Source organism: Schistocerca gregaria, chromosome 8 (assembly GCF_023897955.1).
Source record: "Schistocerca gregaria isolate iqSchGreg1 chromosome 8, iqSchGreg1.2, whole genome shotgun sequence".
Classification (NCBI taxonomy): domain Eukaryota; kingdom Metazoa; phylum Arthropoda; class Insecta; order Orthoptera; family Acrididae; genus Schistocerca; species Schistocerca gregaria.
This window is the reverse complement of record NC_064927.1, coordinates 268,887,684-268,909,811: the sequence shown is the minus strand read 5'-3', so window position 1 is coordinate 268,909,811 and position 22,128 is coordinate 268,887,684. Positions and strand designations below refer to the sequence as shown.

The window sequence follows — 22,128 nt, the reverse complement described above, 5'->3', positions numbered from 1 at the left end:
TCCTCTCATCGATCAATCCCAACAGTTTGTACATGGTGGAAAAAATCACACTGTATTTAAGAAATACTGAAACCGACTTTATGATGACCTGGATTACCTGTTTGACAGACGTGGTGAACGAAGATGACCTCATCTATCTGCTGAGACGGCCGGCTCTGTTTCCAGACTTCGACAGAAGCAGCTTAGAAGGCAAACGTGACTTCCAAATGATGAGAAGGCTCACTTCTATATGGGCGGAGTTCGCAGCAACTGGGTAGGTAGAATAGTTTTCTTTCGTATGACTAAATTTTGTGTTTCTCTGTGATACAGATGTGGCGTTTCACACACTCTTGTAGTCACCAAGTAGTTTTTGGTTATTTGGTTTCGTCAAGCTATATTTTCTGCTCTGGCCGTTCATTACTTTTTTTACCTCTTGTAGTGCTTTAGATCAGTGAGCATAGAACTTTTTTGTTGAAGAGCCAATACCCTCTTGTACGACGGCACCTCGGGTCGCATAGGTACCGGTCTTATTATTAACTGATTATCTGTATAAAGTAGTAATTTTATGCACCACCAATAAACTAGCGCGATAAATTGACCTCCGGCCTTCAAGCACTGATTATTATAAGTCGGTACCATTCAGAACATTTCGTGCTGAGTGTTGTCTGTTTTAGATTGCTGCCACCATCACTGGCCCTAAAATTTTGACGGAGCAATTGCCTGACGAAATGTTGTGTTTTCTGTGTCGGCGGATGCTTAACTTATTACCAACAGTAACTGTACATATATTTAAATGCAATGTGCAATACGAGACACGATCACAAATATTTACTAAATGCTTTGAATGGCATTTTTCTACTAATCATTGTGTTTATAACCCTTAATTGTCGGGGCTTGGCACGTCCTACACCGACAGAGTTATATTCTGATACTTGCCTTCCCTGTACTTTAGAAGCCACTGTCACTTTTTAGTATACTGAACTAAAGCCATTCCATTTCATTCTCTGGTTGGGGAAATATAGATTTTTAACTATAGTTAGAAATTTTTTTACAATATTTTGTACTTTTTCGAAAATAATATTCATTATACATTGACGGAAAAATTCATGGCACCAAGGAAAAGGTGTGCAACATAAACGAAAGTTGGTAGACCTGTTTCTACATCTGAAAGATAATACCTATAATTCCTGCCGTAACGATTGTGATCATTAGTTGGCTTTGAGATAGGACGTAGTAAGTTGATGTTAGCTAAGAAAGTCTTTAAGGCGACAAAGACGCCATTATCAGCATCTCACTGAATTTGAACGATTTCGTGTAATACGGCAACAAGAATGTGTGTGTGAAATCTTATGAGACTTAACTGCTAAGGTCATCAGTCCCCAAGGTTACACACAACTTAACCTAAATTAGCCTAAGGACAAACACACACACCCATGCCCAAGGGAGAACTCGAACCTTCGCCGGGACCAGCCGCACACAGCTATGAGAAGCTGAATGTTCTTTCTGCGATACTACAGAAAGACGTGACAGGAATGTAAATCACTGCACATGATTGCTGGCAGAATGTACGGTCGCTAGCAGACGTGGCTCCGGACGGCTACGTGGCGTAACCGAGAAGGCATCGTGTTCGGCGTATGATTCTGGCGCTTCGTACTGCATCTGCAATGGCGATCTGAGCAATTTTTGGCACCACTGTCACATAAAAAACTGTTACAAATCGATTACTTCAAGGACGGCTCCACGTCAGAAGCCCTTTTGCGTGTATTCCAATGACTCTAAACCACCGCCATTTGCGACTTCAATGGTGTCAAGAGTTAGCTCATTGGAGGTCAGGGTGGAGGTCTGATGTTTTTTTCTGATGAAAGCTGGGTCTGCCTCTGTGTCAGTAATGGCCAGATGTTGGTTACGACGAGGACAGTCGGCGGCCTGCAACCAACCTGTCTATATACTAGACACACTGGACCTACTCTTGTAGTTTTTGTCAGGGGTGCAGTTTCTTATGACAACAGGAGCACTTTTGTCTCCATCCCACAGACACTGACTCCAAATTTGTGTGTCAATCTGATGATTCGACCTGTTGTGTTGCCATTTGTGAAGAGCATTCGAGGGACTCTTTTCCAACAGGATAACGCTCGCCCACATATCACTGCTGCAGCCTAACATGTTGTACAGTGTAGCCCGCTCGATCATCCAGACCAAGCATTAACTGGACCTGTACTGGCCGACCAAGTGCCGCAGGCATAGAGCTCCATCCCATAAACTGACATCTGACACCTGTACAACACAATGTATGCACGTTTGTATATTTACTTTCAACATTCTGACGGTTACACAGGTTATTAATGTACACCATATGGCTTATCCCGCGCTTACGTTAACCTATGAACTTGCAATATTATTCACTTACATATGTTACCTAGACAGATGTATTCCCGAAATTTTTATTCTTTGGTGTTGCGATTTATCCCTTCAGCGTATTTAACATTACGCTTTTATTTCAGATCAGTACGCTCAATATGTCTTACCTTGCAACTCACTGAATGCCCGACCCCGGTAGCTGAGTGGTCAGCACGACAGAATGTCAATCGTAAGGGTCCGGGTTCGATTCCCGGCTGCGTCGGAGATTTTCTGCGCTCAGGGACTGGGTGTTGTGTTCTCCTAATCTTCATCATTTCATCCCCAACGACGCACAAGTCGCCGAAGTGGCGTCAAATCGAAAGACTTGCATCAGGCGAACAGCCTACCCGATGGGAGACTCTAGTCACGTGATATATATTTCAACTCACTGAATATTTGAATACTCTACTCCAAGTAGTTCCTGATATTTAGGGAATAATGCAACTGAAAAATGTAAATTTTCAGGAGCAACTTCTGAAGTTAGGAATACTTTCTTTACTCTCTCAGAAGCACCCTGCACTACACGGAGAACCAGCCTTTAGAGCATTCCTGTGAATTTCATTCTTTTCTCCCTTCAACATTCCCCAGTGGACATTTGTGCTGCATACTTTGCTTTGTAGACGTAAACTTGTCCTTATATTGAAGTTCTCTGATGTATTTTACTCCAGAATATTTCCCCATATGCTGTAGCCCTTTCATCCTATCAATTTTCCCATTATTAAAAGCAATTACTGCACGGACAGTTTATTCTCTTGCTCCCAGCAAAAACATTTTTGGGATATGAGCTAATTTTTGAAAAACACGTTTAGATTCTAAATCTGCCCGTTAGGCATTTTTAACAAGTTTCAACAACTGTTTATGACTTCCTGCTGGCATGGGGTGTTTTTGGCTGCATGAAATATTAAGAGTATTGGGCGGTAGCCCATACTGCCTACCTCATTCTAAACAATCATCAATGTTACTTCTAATAGCCATCATACAGCACTGTTCTGATTCGTCTACAATTTCTGCCAGCCTATCCCTCATAGTTCGACAATCAGAAAGTTTCTTGCTTCTCAAACTTAGTTTCAGCTTCCTCAGCTTGGTGCTATTCCTGTTCTGGAAGTGATCCACACATTCTAGTGTTGTTATAATCTTATCATCATGCTGCTACTACACTGTTAAATACTTTTGAGTACCCTTCACCTAAGAACTTAGAGCATCGATTGAAAATTTCAATTGTGCATGTCACACAGTAGCTGCAGAGGCCTACTTCCACCACTACTTCCTTCGTAATTCCTATCACGTATATCTTCTGCTTGGTTCAATTATTTACATTTAGACGAAGGCATTTCAAAAAGTAAAGATACAACGGCTCACAGTCTTTAAATAGAACATTTATTTAGAAATCGTTATTTTTCGACATAATCACCCCCATTATCCAAACATTTGTTAAGTCGGTGCACAAGCTTTTGTATCCCACAGTCATAGAAGGTTGCCGCTAGTTGTTGGAACCACATTTCAACTTCATTTTTGATCTCTTGATCGTCGTGGAATGATTTCCCACCAAGATGTGACTTCAGGTAACGGAAGACATGGAAGTCAGTGGGCGCAAGGACTGGGCTGTATGGCGGATGGTCCTATACATCCCATTTATCACCTGTTTCAGCATAGCGTGTGAGGAAGTCGAGTGCAAAGCCCATCCTAATCTTTTTGTGTTCTTCCATTTACAGTTTTGGAACCCAGTGTGCACACAATGTCCTCTATCCTAACTTCACAGTCACAACCTCACAAAGAGTTATCATTGACACGTCCGGTATGATCTGATGCACGAATTGCTTCCACCATTCTCCGAAGAAGGGCATCAAAGAACACAGATGGGAGACCTGTTCTTTGTTCGTCATGAACATCAGTCCTACCTTCAGAGAAATGACGACACCATTCCGTTACATTTTGTCGATTCATAATGTTCCCATAAACAGAAACAACTTCTTTGTGAATATCCGTTGGTCGCTAACCTTTTCCATGAAGGAAACGTATGACGGAGCGCACTTCGCATTTGGTGGGATTCTGAAAACGGCGTAGCCATTTTAAACACGACCTCCTCCAACCAGAAGCAACGTTCACGTTCAACTGCCGAACGACCGCGAGGAGAAAGCTAATGGTTCAAGGTTAACACCAGTGTTGCCAACTTGCTCGCAAAAACTCTTCTGTTCCTCTGGCGTACGGTGTAGTTTTACTTTCCGAAATACCCTCGTAACAATGTTGTGTCAGAATCCGAAAGTCGACTGCCTTTCCGGTATCCACAGTGGTTACCATAGTAACAGAATTCTTAGACCTCCTACATACAAAATGGGTTTATGTTATGAAATGCTACTATGTTGATACTGGCATTGCTACCAATAGAAACAACATAATTTCCCCTTTGTAACACAGAAATCCACAGCCTTCTATGGAAAACGTTACCGACTTTATTTTAGTCTCAAAGTAATGCTTGTAAAAATTATTAAATTTTTAAAAAAATTTGATGGTATTCCAAAAATACTTCCCAAGCCAGTTTATATAGTATTTTACTTGCGAAATTGCAAATTCCATACTGGGATGAAAACCCCAAAATGTAAAAAAAGAGTTTCGTTCTATCTTCCGGTTCCTTGTTACAAATAAGTACCACATTTTTTAAAAAAATGGCTCTGAGCACTATGGGACTTAACATCTGAGGCCATCAGTCCCCAAGAACTTAGAACTACTTAAACCTAATTAACCTAAGGACATCACACACATCAATGCCCGCGGCGGGATTCGAACTTGCGACCGTAGCGGTCACGCGGTTCCAGACTGTAGCGCCTAGAACGGCTCGGTCACTCTGGCCGGCGAAGGAACACATAGAAAATGTTGTGGGGAAGGCTAACCAAAGGCTGCGTTTTATTAGCAGGACACTTAGAAAATGTAACAGACCTACTAAGGAGACTGCCTACACTACGCTTGTCCGTCCTCTTTTAGAATACACCTGCGCGGTGTGGGATCCTTACCAGATGGGATTGACGGCGTACATCGAAAAATTTCAAAGAAGGGCAGTAAGTTTTGTATTATCGCGAAATATGGAAGAGGGTGCCGCTGAAATTATACAGGATTTTCGCTGGACATCATTAAAACAAAGGCGTTTTTCGTTGCGACGGAATCTTCTCACAAAATTCCAATCAATAACTTTCTCCTCCGAATGCGAAAATATTTTGTTGACACCGACCTACATAGGGAGGAACTATCACCATAATAAAATAAGGGAAACCGGAGCTCGTACGGAAAGATATAGGTGATCGTTCTTTCCTCGCGCTATACGAGGTTGGAATAATAGAGAATTCTGAAGGTGTCAGGCACTTAAATGTGATTTGCTGAGTATCGATGTAGATGTAGATCATGCATAAAAATGAAGTCAGAGACGGAGGCACCCCTGAAGAGACGCACGTGGGGAAGAGGTACAGTTTCACAATACAGTTGAGTGTACCGTGTTCAAAACCTTGGAACATTGTGCCTCTCCAATCCATAAGACCTGGACCTACAAAATGATCATCTTCGACAACGTTCCTTGGTGGATAATGTGTCCCAGCCCCCGTCTTATAAAGGTTCGTCCAGCGTTGTCACGGGCGTACTGAGCTCCAAATATTTGCACACGGCACACTCACTAGTCAACGTAATTGTGACACTGTATTCCTTCCCCACGTGCTGCTTTTCAGGAGTGCATTCGGCCCTGACTTCGTTTTTATGGATGACTACACGCAAGTGCATCGAACAGCGCAGGTGGAGGGGCCCTTGGAACGAGAGGATGCTCGAGGAATGGACTCGCCTGGCCATTCTTCTGATTTAAATCTCATCAGCCACCTGTTGGATGTGTTGTGGAGACGTATCGCAGCACGTCAACGACCATTCAGTAGTTGTCAACAGCAGGTGGAGAAATAGAACGCCCTACCATAAGAACTCTTTACTAGCCATGGACCGGCATGAGGACGCTTTGCAGAACATTCACCGCCATTCGTGGTGATCACACAACCTATTTTTTTTTCTTTATTGAGTTTCGATTCCCCCCCAAGGGGGCGGGCTGGTAGCAGCTTAGTACGCCGCTCTTCAGCCTACAGAATTTTTTTTAAAAAATGAAGATAATAAGTAATAAAAGCAGGCGATAAAATCAGTGACTTAAATGGTAAAATGGCTGAAAATTGTGGAACTTAAAACATAAAAGGATTGATGATGCTAATAAAATACACAGGAAGCAGACAGGTAAAATAATAGAGAGACAATTTAAAAAAACTGTGACAGTCTGGTTTCTGTTCGCAAGAGATATAAAAATCACACCCAGCGAGAGCATGATTTCTGTTCGCAACACTTTGGAAAGACACACAACACTGAACACTCACTTGAACACTGCACTAAAAAGATGTCACAAATATGACATACCACAGCCGAGGGCAGACAGGGGGAACCTGGACAGCCGGCCGCAGTGGCCGAGCGGTTCTAGGCACTACAGTGTGGAACCACGCGACCGCTATGGTCGCAGGTTCGAATCCTGTCTCGGGCCTGGATGTATGTGATGTCCTTAGGTTAGTTAGGTTTAAGTAGTTCTAAGTTCTAGGGGACTGATGACCTCAGAATGGTGCTCAGAGCCATTTGAACCTCTTTGTCTCATTGCGTGTTCATTTCAGGTACCTTCTCTAATATACTGTAGCACTTATTTCTCTGTATTGTCCATTTTGTCATCGAGCTACGTTACATGGCAGTGACGCGTGCGAGTGTTGCTTTCGCCCTCAGATTTTGCACACCAGTGTATTTTACTTGCTGGCAGAAGGTATCCCCAGAATTAGCGATGAACTTGTCCTGTGTTTTAAATAAATTAGGTATGGTAATCGTCAGCAAAAGAGCCGCATATTGTTTGTTCCTCCTGATAGAGGACCCGCTAGTTTGGAACGCAATATTTTACCTCCTTATAACGTGCTTGCTGGCAGAAGGGCATCCTCACTCTTAGCTTTCGACTTGCCCTCTGTTTTGGATAACGACCGTCCGAGTGCAACAGGTATTCCAAATGTTTGTGGAGTATCAAGACTCCTCTCTAAGTTGTTCGAACGTAGATATTAACGTCTATCAAAGTAGTTGCCTCTTTATATCTTTAAAGAGCCATTTTTAAATACTTCTGTTATAATTATCTTTAGAGGGCCAAGTATATGAACACCAATTTAAATACTTTTGTATTATTGTTATAATTAATTCATGTATTATCTCGCGAGTATTTCGGCTGTATGGAACGGTGATGGCCCTTATTTGAGTGTTTTAACATGCACTCCATTATTCTTATATTTACAGTAAAACGTGACATTATTTCATATTATTGGTCACTCAACCACACATATCAGGAAAACTGTTACAACCATATTTAATTCAGTACTGAATATTTAACAGGAAAGTATGTAGTGCCACGAATACATATTAGTGTTAACCTATTGAAAGAAGAGATTTCATAAGTCTTAGAGTCGCACATACAACTGTAATTGCCGGCCGAAGTGGCCGAGCGGCTCTAGGCGCTGCAGCCCGGATCCGCGCGACCGCTACAGTCGCAGGTTCGAATCCTGCCTCGGGCATGGATGTGTGTGATGTCCTTAGGTTGGTTAGGTTTAAGTAGCTCTACGTTCTAGGGGACTGATGACCTCAGAAGTTAAGTCCCATAGTGCTCAGAGCCATTTGAGCCATACAACAGTAATTCTGTGTGGCCTCTAATAACCTGAATTTTGAAAGCCCTATACCCAACATTTTGAGCGCCAGATACCCAACAAACCAAACCCTGTAGAATGTCAATGAATTATCGCTTTTGACAAAAGTTTAACGTTGCTTTTCTCCTTTCTTTACAGGCATGTGAAGGCTTTGCATCGCAGTAAACGTGGCAACGCTGCACTCGCCCAGCTAACCACCTTCACCCATGGAACTGGCCCACTCGCTGAACTCGTCAACAGGATTCTCGCAAGACGTCGACGAGCTAATGAAGTGGCAGTCTCTTCCACTGAAGGGGAAGACCAAGATGACCCTGATGACGACCTAACAAAAAGTGAAGAGGAAGCGTCTGACATGGGCCCAGGAGAGTGGAAAGACTTCGTACACATAACGTCGGAAAATAAGTCCACCTGTTGGGAAAATTACGGCAGCACTATGTGGCCTGCCGTCAAGAGGTTTCCTTTTACGGCTGGAAATGTGCCCTTGTTGCCATATATGTCTTTCGGGTGAGTATCCACATCTTCATTGACATATGTTATCTGGCAACTGCAACTTTCCGGGATTCTTACTGTTTCTACACACTCAATGCAGTGGGTTAGTGAAAATGTAGCTCGTTAATATCATGGAGTCATGCTGTACTCGTCTGTTTTACGCCCAATAGCTGAGACAGCTAAATAATCCATAGTAAATCGTATGTTACGATCTAGCAAGCAGTAAAGGAAACACAAGAAAAATTCGGAATAGGTATTACAATCCATGGAGAAGAAATAAAAACTCTGAGGTTCGCCGATGACATTGTAATTCTGTCAGAGACAGCAAACGACTTGGAAGAGCAGTTGAACGGAATGGATAGTGTCTTGTAAGGAGGATATAAGATGAACATCAACAAAAGCAAAACGAGGATAATGGAATGTAGTCGAATTAAGTCTGGTGATGCTGAGGGAATTAGATTAGGAAATGAGACACTTAAAGTAGTAAAGCAGTTTTGCTATTTGGGGAGCAAAATAACTGATGATGGTCGAAGTAGATAGGATATAAAATGCAGACTGTCAATGGCAAGGAAATCGTTTCTGAAGAAGAGAAATTTGTTAACATCGAGTATAGATTTATGTGTCCGGAAGTAGTTTCTGAAAGTATTTGTATGGAGTGTAGCCATGTATGGAAGTGAAACATGGACGATAAATAGTTTGGACAAGAAGAGAATAGAAGCTTTAGAAATGTGGTGCTACAGAAGAATGCTGAAGATTAGATGGGTAGATCGCATAACTAATGATGAGGTATTGAATAGAATTGGGGAGAAGAGGAGTTTGTGGCACAACTTGACTAGAAGAAGGGATCGGTTGGTAGGACATGTTCTGAGGCATCAAGAGATCATAAATTTAGCATTGGAGCGCAGCGTGGAGGGTAAAAATCGTAGGAGGAGACCAAGAAATGAATACACTAAGCAGATTCAGAAGGATGTAGATTGCAGTTAAGTACTGGGAGATGAAGAAGCTTGCACAGGATAGGGTAGAATGGAGAGCTGCATCAAACCAGTCTCAGGACTGAAGACCACAACAACAACGATCTAATAAGTTAAGCATAAACAGGTTATGCGAATTAATTAATAAAAACAAATTTCAGTTAAGACCAATGATCATAAATGATAAAACTGGGAAATATTTGCAAATTAATGTAGGCAGTTCCACGACTTTGAAGTTGCACGAGTTTGATAATTAATTTAGAAATAAAGCAGTGTTATACAATAATGGTTGCCCCACAAAACACACTTAAACGAAGTTGTATAATAATAAACATTGAACAGTAGTTGATACTGAATACAACATAGCACGAAACTTAGTAGTGTCCCAATAATTTAACAATTCGTGGCGAGTTCGAAAGTTACAAGTCACACTTGTATCTGAAATTTACGAAGTATAACACTGCAGCTCTGATGAGCCAGAATACAAGTCTAAAACTTTCCTATCACAAGAAGTATATCACCGAGTGCTAACTCCTTCAGCAGCTAGACATCATAGGAAAACTTTGTACCGTATCCTCTGATGGCCCACACAGAAAGGTCCTCCTCGCTGCTGCCCAGCCGCTCGGGGTAACCATGCGGTCTCAGGCGCCTTGCCACTGTTCGCGCAGCTCCACCCGTCGGAGGTTCGAGTCCTCCCTTGGGCATGGGTGTGTGTGTTTTGTGTGTAAGTCTAGGGATCGATGACCTCAGCAGTTTGCCCCCATAGAACTTACCACAAATTTGCTTGTGCCGAAGAGCACTTCCACTCCCTAGCATTCTCCAGTTACCTACCGCTCCCGCCAATGAGTGCTTCAGTTTAGATACCCCCACCAACAAGCATGTCTCTCTCGAAATGTCATACATTGTACAAAACGAACCACCACTTTAATACAAAAAATCCTTCAAATCAGGCATAATTTTAAATAAAAGCTTGTTTGCTAACGATTCCAATGATACTAAACAAATATTATTCAAATAAACGATTCGACTTATTTACATCTATTTCTGGTGCACGCATCCTTGAAATAAAATAACAACAATTACCTTAGAATAAATGAAATAATCAACATAAAAAACATACTGCTTCATTTTGTTGTGGGAATGTGGAGGACTCTTCTCGTTCGACACGTTTTCGTAATAAAATACTTAAAACTATACAGTAGGCAGGAACTAATCATGTATTGTAATTTTGCTTGTTGCAACAACGGCTGAGGTGCTGTATGGTTACCCGAACCTTGTTGATAATGCTTGAGTGCATTTTTTAATATTTAATATTTGAAATGTTTGTAGAAATGTTATTAGGTTTGCAGTAATTTCTAACTTATATGTTTTTATTGATAAAATTGTGGTTGACATTTTATTAGATGCAATTGAAAAAGTATGTCATATACCAGCCGACAAATAAGTTCTTCTGGTGAGTGGTGGAATCTGCTTGGACCCTAGGAGTAAGAGTCTGTAGCTATTCGGCTGATACAGACACCAATCCAATATCTCTGCTGAGCAAGTCTACAATACAGGGTGAAAAGTATTTAAACCGACAAACTCTGGGAGGTTGTAGGGGACATCAAACCAAATATTTTTTCCTAATGTCATTTTTTCCTATGAGGAGTATTTAAACCTGTAGAGGAAGATTTATCTGGCGGCAAATTAATTAAACCAACAAACACTTTTACACTTGTTTGACCAACAGACAACACATTAACACAACCCAATTTCAATTACAGTAGATTTTCAAAAGTGCCTCCATTGACACGTAAACAAAGGTTACACCGTCGGATAATGTTCTGTCTGACACGGGCAAAAACCCCAGGAGTATCAGGAGTTGCCTAATCAAGGTTGAGGAGTTGCCTAATCAAGGTTGCGCATCTCTCCCCACACTAAAAAAGTCCAGAGGGGACAAAAAATGGCTCTGAGCACTATGGGACTTAACATCTATGGTCATCAGTCCCCTAGAACTTAGAACTACTCAAACCTAACTAACCTAAGGACATCACACAACACCCAGTCACCACGAGGCAGAGAAAATCCCTGACCCCGCCGGGAATCGAACTCGGGAACCCGGGCGCGGGAAGCGAGAACGCTACCGCACGACCATGAACTGCGCACCCAGAGGGGACGTATCTGGGGATCGAGCAGGCCATGATACAAGACCACCTCTGCCAATCCACGTTTCTGGGAACCGTCGGTCCAGAAATCGACGCACACGACGACTGAAATGTGCCGGCGGCCCATCATGTTGGAACAACATGTGTTGTCCTGTAGGGAGCGGGACGTCTTCCAGCAATTTCCTCAAATTGCAGCGTTCTTGCCGTGTGACGGCGTCCCTGTCCAGGTAATCTGCTAAATGACCCAGTCTCACGCAGACGTTGGTACACAGCAGCAAAGGTCGTATGATGCCGAATACCGCGATTAGGATATTGTTGTTGATAAACCCGCTGTACAGCTCGTCCGTTGTGGTGTGCTACTTCGTACGCACCAACCATATCAGTGTACTCACTCCAGGTGTACCGATCCATTAGTATACAGAGACAATGCACTACTACACTTGTGGACAGCAGTTACCTACAACTGAAGAGCGTAATACACTCTCTAACAACTGAAGATCATAATACGGCCTCTAACAAGTGAAGAGCGTAATATGACCTCCACTGGTTTAAATAATCCTCATAGGAAACAATGACATCCGGGAAAAATATTTGCTTTGATGTCCCCTACAACCTCCCAGGGTTTGTCGGTTTAAATTCTTTTCACCCTGTAGAAAGCATGACGCCTCCATGTGCCAGTATCGACTATGTTTCAGACATTGACCTCAAAGATCAGGCAGAAGCTTCTGTAAACATGCCACATTCTTACAACTCCGTTGTGTTGCGATCCCAGCTATCGCAACAATTTTACGAGCTCGCTAAAGAGCAAGCGCGCAGTTGTGAAAGCCTTGTTCATGATCAACATTTGCAGCAACAAGGTTGGGCCGCAGTTGTGGCCAGTCTATAAGATATTACTGCAGCATTTCGAAGCCGTACTGAAGTTTTTGACCAGACCTTTAAGCAACATTTGGAATCTCGTGAAGAATACATACAATTGCTTCACAATTACAAAGAAGATCTTGAAATGTTAGCAAAAATTCCATTGATCTCAGCACTTATAACAGAGAAAGAGTCGCTAACAAGGTCTACAACGAAAGAAAGTGAAACGAAGGAGAGACCTGTTGAAGTGGTTACTGAAAGCGCAAGTACGTCAGTCAGAAGTGGTGCTGGCAATGAAGTAAAAGAGCAAGAAGAGAAGATGATGACATTGTTTGAATGGATATCTGCAAAGGACAATCAAAGCAGTCTCGAACTCTTAGCTGAGCAATGTGTCATCATCTACAGCAGTTTGATAGCCATGTTGTAGAAGCTCTAAAAACTGAGGTGTATGCGGCTTTGGAAGCAGCTAACAAGACAGAAATGAAGGAAATAAAAGGTTTAGAAGAAAGGCTTTTTGGACTAGAGCAGCTTATGTTTGAGGCCAAAAGAATAGTCCAGGAACAAACAGATTTGGCACAGGTATTTTTGCAAAATCACAATCGTGCCAGCAACTTGGGTGACCCATCCATATTGCCTGATGTATGCACATCACACAAGCGACAAATACAAGAATCATCATCAACTTCGAGATATAAAACGAAGATGTACACATGCAAAAGAGGAACTTAGCACAAACCTTTACCACAGGCCGCGATGGGTTATGTATGTTGAAAATCATATATATGAGGCGGATAGCAAATTTATGATTTATCATGAAAGCCTGAAGAGGTTGAGGCGCCAGTTGGAAATAGTATGGCAGATTCACCTGGTTCCATAAATGTATGTTAAGGCTGTAGGGGAGATTGTACGCCATCGAACATTCTCGCAGGCATTCGTCGTGTGGGCAAGTGATCTGGCATGTCAGTTGCTGACTGTGTATAATCATGAAGTAGCAAGAAGACAGGAATTCCTGAGACAGTTTGAGGGCCATTTTTTACATATACGTTTCCCTGGAATGGAGGACATGCCCCCCTCATTTGCAACCCAAGCAACGTCTGTTTTTGATTTTGGTCTTCCAAAGCTAACGGTGGATGATGCCGATCGCTTAAAGAATGAGTTACCAGAACTGAATATCTCGCTCTCTCACTTCCTGATCTTGGTGCAATTACACAGTTTTTCCTGTCTAAATCAGTCTCTGGTACAACGAAAACTGAAGAAAAGGAAGAGACTGCCCTTGAGGACAGACTAGTGAAAGTTGTAACTGATGCCGGTCTTGCGAGTAATTTGGATCCAACTCTACTCCAGACGGGAGATGCTGATACTGTTGTAAGGGTGCATACTTCTAGTCCTATATCTCTTCAGGAACCTGCTGCTGTTAAAGAACCTGACAGGGGTTTTGAGTCCAAGACGGACACTGAAGAGTTTGAAAAAGTCGGCCATAGCCCTGTGGATTTGGGATTTGACACACGGCAGTTGCTGCCCGTTACTGGAGCCGCCATTCATTGCGGTGATTATTTTATGTGCTTGGATGTGCTCTACATTTTTTCTTGAATTATTATAGATTATAAACGAGTTTAAGAATATCCATCTTTTGTAAGTCTTAAATACTTGCCAGCGTCCAGATTCACTGTCTTTATATTAGTTGAGCTGCGAGCACCCCTTCCGTGACTATTAGGGTAAAACCTGCTAAGTACCGTTCTAATCTCCCATTTGTCGCCAACTGCTCACCAGCAGGACTCTCGGCTGCCAGCCCCGGACCACAGCTTCTCCATCTGAATCACTCAAGCCTCATTTTGAAATATTTTCTTCAGCCTGCGATTTATCCAGCAAAGACATCAACTTATACAAAGCATGGCAGAGAATAGTCCCATTTTCCTGTAGGTGGCGTTGCTGTCCTTCCAGCTATCGGTTGATATCGTCGCAATTGGCCATCGAATTTGGCGCCTCACGCATGCGCACTTCCTGCATAAGACAGGCGTAAATAGGGGGCTCTGGCCCTGCCTTGCCTCTTTGTGAACCCACAGATGCCCCTCCTCTCTTCATCCCGCCGCTTCCCCAGCTGCCCCTTGCTCTTCCCTCCTTTTCCATACTCTCTGACCTTTTCCCTCGGCAGGTCCCACCTGGCAGTTTTATTGTTCATCGTGTGTGCTCCAAGTGGGTTTTAAGTTTGTTGTTCCGGAGTGTTTTTACTACTGTGGCCGACTTTTAACCTGTGTCTTCACATTCAGTGTCTTCTCTGTTTTTTAAGAATCGCCAGTTGTGTTTTTTTTAACTTTCTGGTGACTTTTTTTAACTGTCCCCCATGAACGTCTGCAGGTCAGTGTATATTTTACCTCCATTTTCTCCCCTTACTCTGTTTTATGTTCCCCTTTTTTATCTTCTTATGTATGTATCATTTTATTCTTGTTTTAGTTGTAGTGTCACTCGGCTGAAGAGCGGCGGATTGTGCCGCTGACAGCCCTCCCATATGGGGCAGAGGAATGAAATCACAATAAAGAAAAAAAACCTGCCTTAGCTGTGTGTTCATCGCACCTGAAGATGTCGGCCAGTTGCGCTGACGAAATATTGTGAGTTTTCACTATGACACCCGACATCTCGCCCGAGAACCATTTATATAACATGTCCGTCGGGAAAGCCTCAAGCAACACACCTTCTAGTTCCTTATGAGATACTGTAGGAGGAGGATAATGGGCACTTATATTTCCCATATATAGAACAGCTGCTCAGCATGGTTCACGTCGTGTTATCATCTTCAAAGACGAAATCACCTACTGTAATGAAAACCTGTGAAATTCGATGGGCAAAGGCAATTCTAGTAGCATTGGTTTCATTAACACAGTGCTGTTTAGATGCATGTTATGTGAAGCATTGCATTTAATACAGAAGTAACACTTCTTAATGTCCTCCTGTTCATTCTGTTTTTGTGAATGTAACATGAAAACAAGGCTGCTCCCGAGAGCACATTGAAAATTTCCAGGACACACATGTTTCGAAAGGGTTCTCATATAGTTCAATGCATTTTGTCCAGCATTTTTTCCAGTGACCGTCACAACATCTATATTGGAGTCAAAGTTTTCTAGCTACGAATTTCGTTAGATGTGGGACTATATGGAAGTCAAAAAGAGCCACATTAGTGTAACTTGGAACAAGCTGGCGATTATAATGAGGGAAAAGGGAGTGGACTGGAAAACCAGAAGACTTGTAAACTCATTATTTCTGAATCAAAAAGCCTCAGTTAAAGTGGGAGGAGAAAGTACAAACTGGATCGGACAAGGAAAAGGAATAAGACAAGGATGCTTTCTATCACGTACTCTTTTCAACCTCTACTTGGAAAATTTGATTGACCAATGTTCAAAAGATGACAAAGATACGCAATTGGAGGAAGAAGAGTAAGGTGTTTGAGGTTTGCTGGTGACATGGTCCTTCTAGCCACAGAGGAAAAAGAATTACAGGATCTAGTGGACAACATTGAAGCTAACGGAAAGAAATTATGGAACGAAAATTAACACAAAGAAAACAAAAGTATTGGCACTAGAAGGAAATAAAGAAATAAAAATTATGCTGAATGGAGATATATTAGAACAAATGCAAAATTTTAAGTATCTTGTAAGTAGGAAAGACACCGACTGGAAGTGCAGCACAGAAATTAAAACAAGAATAGCAATGGCAAGAGGCATTTTATAAGAAAAGGAGGATTTTCTGCAGCAGTCTGGACAGAGAACTGAGGAAAAGACTCATAAAATGCTTTGTATGGAGTGTTTTTCCGTATGGTGCTGAAACATGAAGTTTGAGGAAGAAAGAGAAAGGCTAAAAGATACTGAGAAGAATGGGAGAGAAAAGACAGTTACTAGAAGTAATAAGAGGCAGAGAAAGAAACTGGATTGAGAATGTATAAAGGAAAAATGACGGACTGATAGAAACAGTTTTAGAATGTTATGTAGAAGGGGAAAGGAAGCGAGGAGGAAGAGATTTCACATACTGGATGACGTGATGGACAGCCTTAAGAAGGAACCGATGGATCGCAGGAAATGGAGAGACAAAGGACCTGCTAGTATAGCAATACCGCAGAAAACTGATGATGATGACGACACAAGAAAAGATATATGCTGGAATGTGGTAACTGTCGAGGAATTGCGCTGTTAAACTTTTGAGTATACGGGTGGGGCGGAGGAGGCGGCGATGCAGACCACAACACATTACAATGGCTAATACGGCGTAAGAAAACCCTTGGCATTCAAAAAGCTTCTACTAGTCTCGGCATCAATAATACAGGTTCTGTACGGTTTTCAAGGGAATATTATACCATTTTTCCAGCAAACTGTTGGCAAATTAAAAGTAACGAGGATAACAGCGGATAGGGATCTCTTTTCCTTCTCCCCAGCCGTCCGCTGTGGCCGAGAGGTTCTAGGCGCTTCAGTCCGGAACCGCGCGACTGGTACGGTCGCCGGTTCGAATCCTGCCTCGGGCATGGATGTGTGTGATATCCTTAGATTGGTTAGGTTTAAGTAGTTCTAAGTTCTAGGGGACTGATGACCTCAGATGTTAAGTCCTACAGTGCTCGGAGCCATTTGAAGCTTCTCAAAGTAGAGCACAGACGCTCAGTAATATTGACATCTGGTGTGGTCGCCAAAGGAGATAGGACAATTAATCCTCGTGCACAAAACATCTGCCCTAGGCAACGTGAAATGTGTAGTGCTCTTGACCCTCCACCCCCCACTCCACCCTCGTATACCCGAAGTTTAACAGTGTAATTTCTCGATTGTTGTCACATTCCAACATATCTGTATTCTTGTGTCATAATCTTAGAAGTAACTCATGCGCCTTCAAAACGAAACTGAAGAGTTCCCTCATGGGTCACTCCTTCTGTTCTGTCGAGGAGTTCCTTGAAAATTAAGCTGATTATAGTTGTATTGTTCACTGTGTTTACTTAAACTTATGGCTTGACATTTTACGGATTGATAAACATTTTATTTTGATCTGTTATTGCTTTCACGTTGTACACTACTGGCCATTAAAATTGCTACACCAAGAAGAAATGCAGATGATAAATGGGTATTCATTGGACAAATATATTATACTAGAACTGACAAGTCATTACATTTTCACGCAATTTGGGTGCATAGATCATGAGAAATCAGTACACAGAACAACCACCTCTGCTCATAATAAAGGCCTTGATACGCTTGGGCATTGAGTCAAACAGAGCTTGGATGGCGTGTACAGGTACAGCTGCCCATGCAGCTTCAATACGATACCACAGTTCATCAAGAGGAGTGACTGGCGTATTGTGACGAGCCAGTTGCTCGGCCACTATTGACCAGACGTTTTCACTTGGTGAGAGATCTGGAGAATGTGCTGGCCAGGGCAGCAGTCGAACATTTTCTGTATCCAGAAAGACCCGTACATGACCTGCAACATGCGGTCGTGCATTATCCTACTGAAATGTAGGGATTCGCAGGGATCGAATGAAGGGTAGAGGCACGAGTCGTAACACATCTGAAATGTAACGTCCATTGTTCAAAGTGCCGTCAATGCGAACAAGAGGTGACCGAGACGTGTAACCAATGGCACCGAATACCATCACGCCGGGAGATACGCCAGTATGGCGATGGCGAATACACGCTTCCAATGTGCGTTCACCGCGATATCGCCAAACACGGATGTGACCATCATGATGCTGTAAACAGAACCTGTACTCATCCGAAAAAATGACGTTTTGCCATTCGTGAACGCAGGTCGTCGTTGAGTGCACCACCGCAGGCGCCCCTGTCTGTGCTGCAGCGTCAATGGTAACCGCAGCAATGGTCTCCGAGCTGATAGTCTTTGCTGCTGCAAACGTCATCGAACTGTTCGTGCAGATGGTTGTTGCCTTGCAAACGTCCCCATCTGTTGACTCAGGGATCGAGACGTGGCTGCACGATCTGTTACAGCCATACGGATAAGATGCCTGTCATCTCGACTGCTAGTGATACGAGGACGTTGGGATCCAGCACGGCGTTCCGTATTACCCTCCAGAACCCATTGATTCCATATTCTGCTAACAGTCATAGGCTCTCGAGCAAGCCGGCCGCAGTGGCCGAGCGGTTCTAGGCGCTACAGTCTGGAACTGCGCGACCGCTACCGTCGCAGGTTCGAATCTTGCCTCGGACATGGATGTGTGATGTCCTTAGGTTAGTTAGGTTTAAGTAGTTCTAAGTTCTAGGGGACTGATGACCTGAGCAGTTAAGTCCCATAGTGCTCAGAGCCATTTGAACCATTTTTTGATCTCGACCAGCGCGAGCAGCAATGTCGCGGTACAATAAACCGCAATCACGATAGGCTACAATCCGACCTTTATCAAAGTCGGAAACGTAATGGTACGCATTTCTCCTCCTTACACCAGGCATCACAACAACGTTTCACCAAGCAACGGTGGTCAACTGCTGCTTGTCTATGAGAAATCGGTTGGAAACTTTCCTCATGTCAGCACGTTGTAAGTGTCGGCACCGGCGCCAACCTTGTGTGAATGCTCTGAAAAGCTAATCATTTGCATATGACAGCATCTTCTTCCTGTCGGTTAAATTTCACGTCTGTAGCACGTCATCTTCATGGTGTAGCAGTTTTAATGGCCAGTAGTGTAATTCCAAGTATTGGCACATTCCATGACCTTGGAGATTTGCTCCTCAGTTTGGTGCTAAGGAACTTCACGTGTAAATAAATAAATAAGAAGGAGCCCTGCAGTCTTAGAGACAGCATCACCATGGGGTAATAAACATTGTACCGTGGGATGGACCTTATCAGGCAAAATGGTCACATATCCTTGGCAGTAATGAGACTCTGCAGAGTAATTTTGGGGGCCGTGGAATACAACGATATGGCTGCCCAAGTCAACACTCAAACCCCACCATGTTTCCTTCTTGGGACGAAAACCCGTCCAGAAGTCGGAACAGTGTGCAGCAACACTCGTCTGACCTAATGACTTTCTTCCACTGTCCCACAGTCCCGGTTTTATGGCTTCGGCCCCACGTTAACCTGTTACGGGCATCTACATCATTAATGAGTGCTTACGGAGTCCCATCTCATCCTGCAGTTCACTTCTTATAGAGCTCCCTTCGTGTTGCTTTGGTGCTGACTGGGTTCGCGAATGTTACATTTCAGTTCTGCTTTAACTTTTGCAGCTATCGCCCTCTTATTTTTCGTCACAATCATCTTCAGTGATCGTCTGTCAACACACTGTTTCGTCCGCGTTGTAACTTAGCGGATGACGTTTTTCTGTTCTTCCTACATGCTGTATAAATTTCTGATACGGTATCTCTTGAAACACCAAGCACTTCAATTAACTTGGTCATGGAAGCATCTTCCATAAGAGCATTAACAATTTGCTCACATTTGAAGTCATTGAGCTTCGACATAACTACACACAACACTCTTGTGACAACGACTAACACATTACACACGTGGAGCGACAGCAGCGACAGCGCCACCTGCAGGCGTCACTAATAGATGGACTTCTGTTCAGGCTTACATTTCTCGCGGTGTTTCCATGTAATTGTCCAACACCTGTAAGTATCCTCTAACATATTCTTTCCAATTGTTCAGAGATATACTGGGCGATACCAATGTGAATTTCTCCCAGAAAAATCAACTGATGATCAGATCTTCGGAATAAAGGAAACTTACTTGGCGTGCCTTGAGAATAAAGCCTTTCTTGCCCACATCGGGTGGCAGGCCCCTCAGTTATGAAACTTCTGTCCCGTTTGCAATGAGAGAGCAGAATGGGGCGCTCCGCGGAACTCAAAGACTTCGAACGTGGTCAGGTGATTGGATGTCACTTGTGTCATACGTCTGTACGCGAAATTTCCACACTGCTGAACATCCCTAGGTCCATTGTTTTCAATGTGATAGTGAAGTGGAAAAGTGAAAGGACACGTATACCACAAAAGGGTACAGTCCGACCTCGTCTGTTGACTGACAGAGACCGCAGACAGTTGAAGAGGGTCGTAATGTGTAATAGGCAGACATTTATCCAGACCATCACACAGGAATTTCAAACTGCATCAGGATCCGCTGCAAGTACTATGACAGTTAGGCGGGAGATGAGAAAACTTGGATTTCATGGTCGAGTGGCTGCTCATAAGCCACACCTCACGCCGGTAAATGCCCAACGACGCCTCGCTCGGTGTAAGGGGCGTAAACATTGGACGATTGAACAGTGGAAAAACGTTGTGTGGAGTGACGAATCACGGTACACAATGTGACGGTTCGATGCCAGGGTGTGAGTATGGCGAATGCCCGGTGAATGTCGTCTGCCAGCGTTTGTAGTGACAACAGTAAAATTCGAAGGCAGTGGTATTATGGTGTGGTCGTGTTTTTCATAGAGGGGTCTTTCACCCTTTGTTGTTTTGCGTGGCACTGTCACAGTACACGCCTACTTTGATGTTTGAAGCACCTTCTTGCTTCCCACTGTTGAAGAGCAATTCGGAGATGCACCTGTTCATAATGCACGGCCTGTGGCGGAGTGGTTGCACGATAATAACATCCCTGTAATGGACTGGCCTACACAGAGTCCTGATCTGAATCCTATAGATCACCTTTGGGATGTTTTGGAACGCCGACTTCGTGCCAGGCCTCACCGACCTACATCTATACCTCTCCTCAGTGCAGCACTCAGTGAAGTATGGTCTGTCATTCCCCAAGAAACGTTCCAGCACCTGGTGGAACGTATGCCTGCGAGAGTGGAAGCTGTTATCAAGGCTAAGGGTGGGCCAACACCATACTGATGGAGGGCGCCACGAACTTGTAAGTCATTTTCAGCCAGGTGTCCGGATATTTTTGATCACATAGTGTATAGTCGAGAGTCAGCTCGTCGGCAGTGCCCGAGAGTGGGGCAAGATGTCAGGTAGATACGCTCTACGAGTTTAGACCTCTCGTGTAGACGGCAACCTCTGTCTCCCAAGAGCTGCTCGCCGTAGCCCTCACACAAGAAAAACTTTACTGGCTTTGTCGGTAGAACTGAAAATACGCGATGAATGCTGAGCGGCCATACTGCATCCCAGATTTGTGGCGTATTTCACAGTTTTTACGCTACCACAGTTTTATAATATATTTTGTCGTACTCATGCAAACATTAAATGAAAATATTCACTGAACCGCGTGTTTGGAGCCATACTTTATGTCCGTGGCATGTTTCTGGTCTTATAACTGCATGAGCAGCTAGCCTATTTCAAAAGTGCTACAACAAATCATGAAACGCAGTAACGAGCACACAACATATATTACATAGCATTAATAAATGAGAAAAACTGTAACGAAAGAAGTTCAATACGACGTTGATAAGAATGCGTTGTGAAAGTTTCTAAACAAAAGACCCTCATGAGCCCAGTATTTGCCTGATGCGTTTCAGATGTTCGTCCCTATTCTGCTCTCTACACATTTGTCTACATATTCGACGAACTGCTCTTCAGATTTCTTCCCCTCACCTGGCAATCTGGCTAGAACATCCGCAGTAGTATTATCTCTTACGCTTACATTTCTGATCTC

At 43.3% G+C, this 22,128-nt stretch overlaps 1 protein-coding gene across 1 annotated transcript in view; it reads left to right on the top strand.

Moving 5' to 3' along the window:
- Positions 1 to 22,128, top strand: part of LOC126284614 (carboxylesterase 1C-like) — a 487,963-nt gene that overhangs the window by 365,767 nt on the left and 100,068 nt on the right. Inside the window, exons 11-12 of the mRNA XM_049983679.1 lie at positions 109 to 253; positions 8,247 to 8,612. Of these exons, the coding sequence (XP_049839636.1) occupies positions 109 to 253; positions 8,247 to 8,612 (511 nt within the window). The remainder of the gene's footprint in view (positions 1 to 108; positions 254 to 8,246; positions 8,613 to 22,128) is intronic.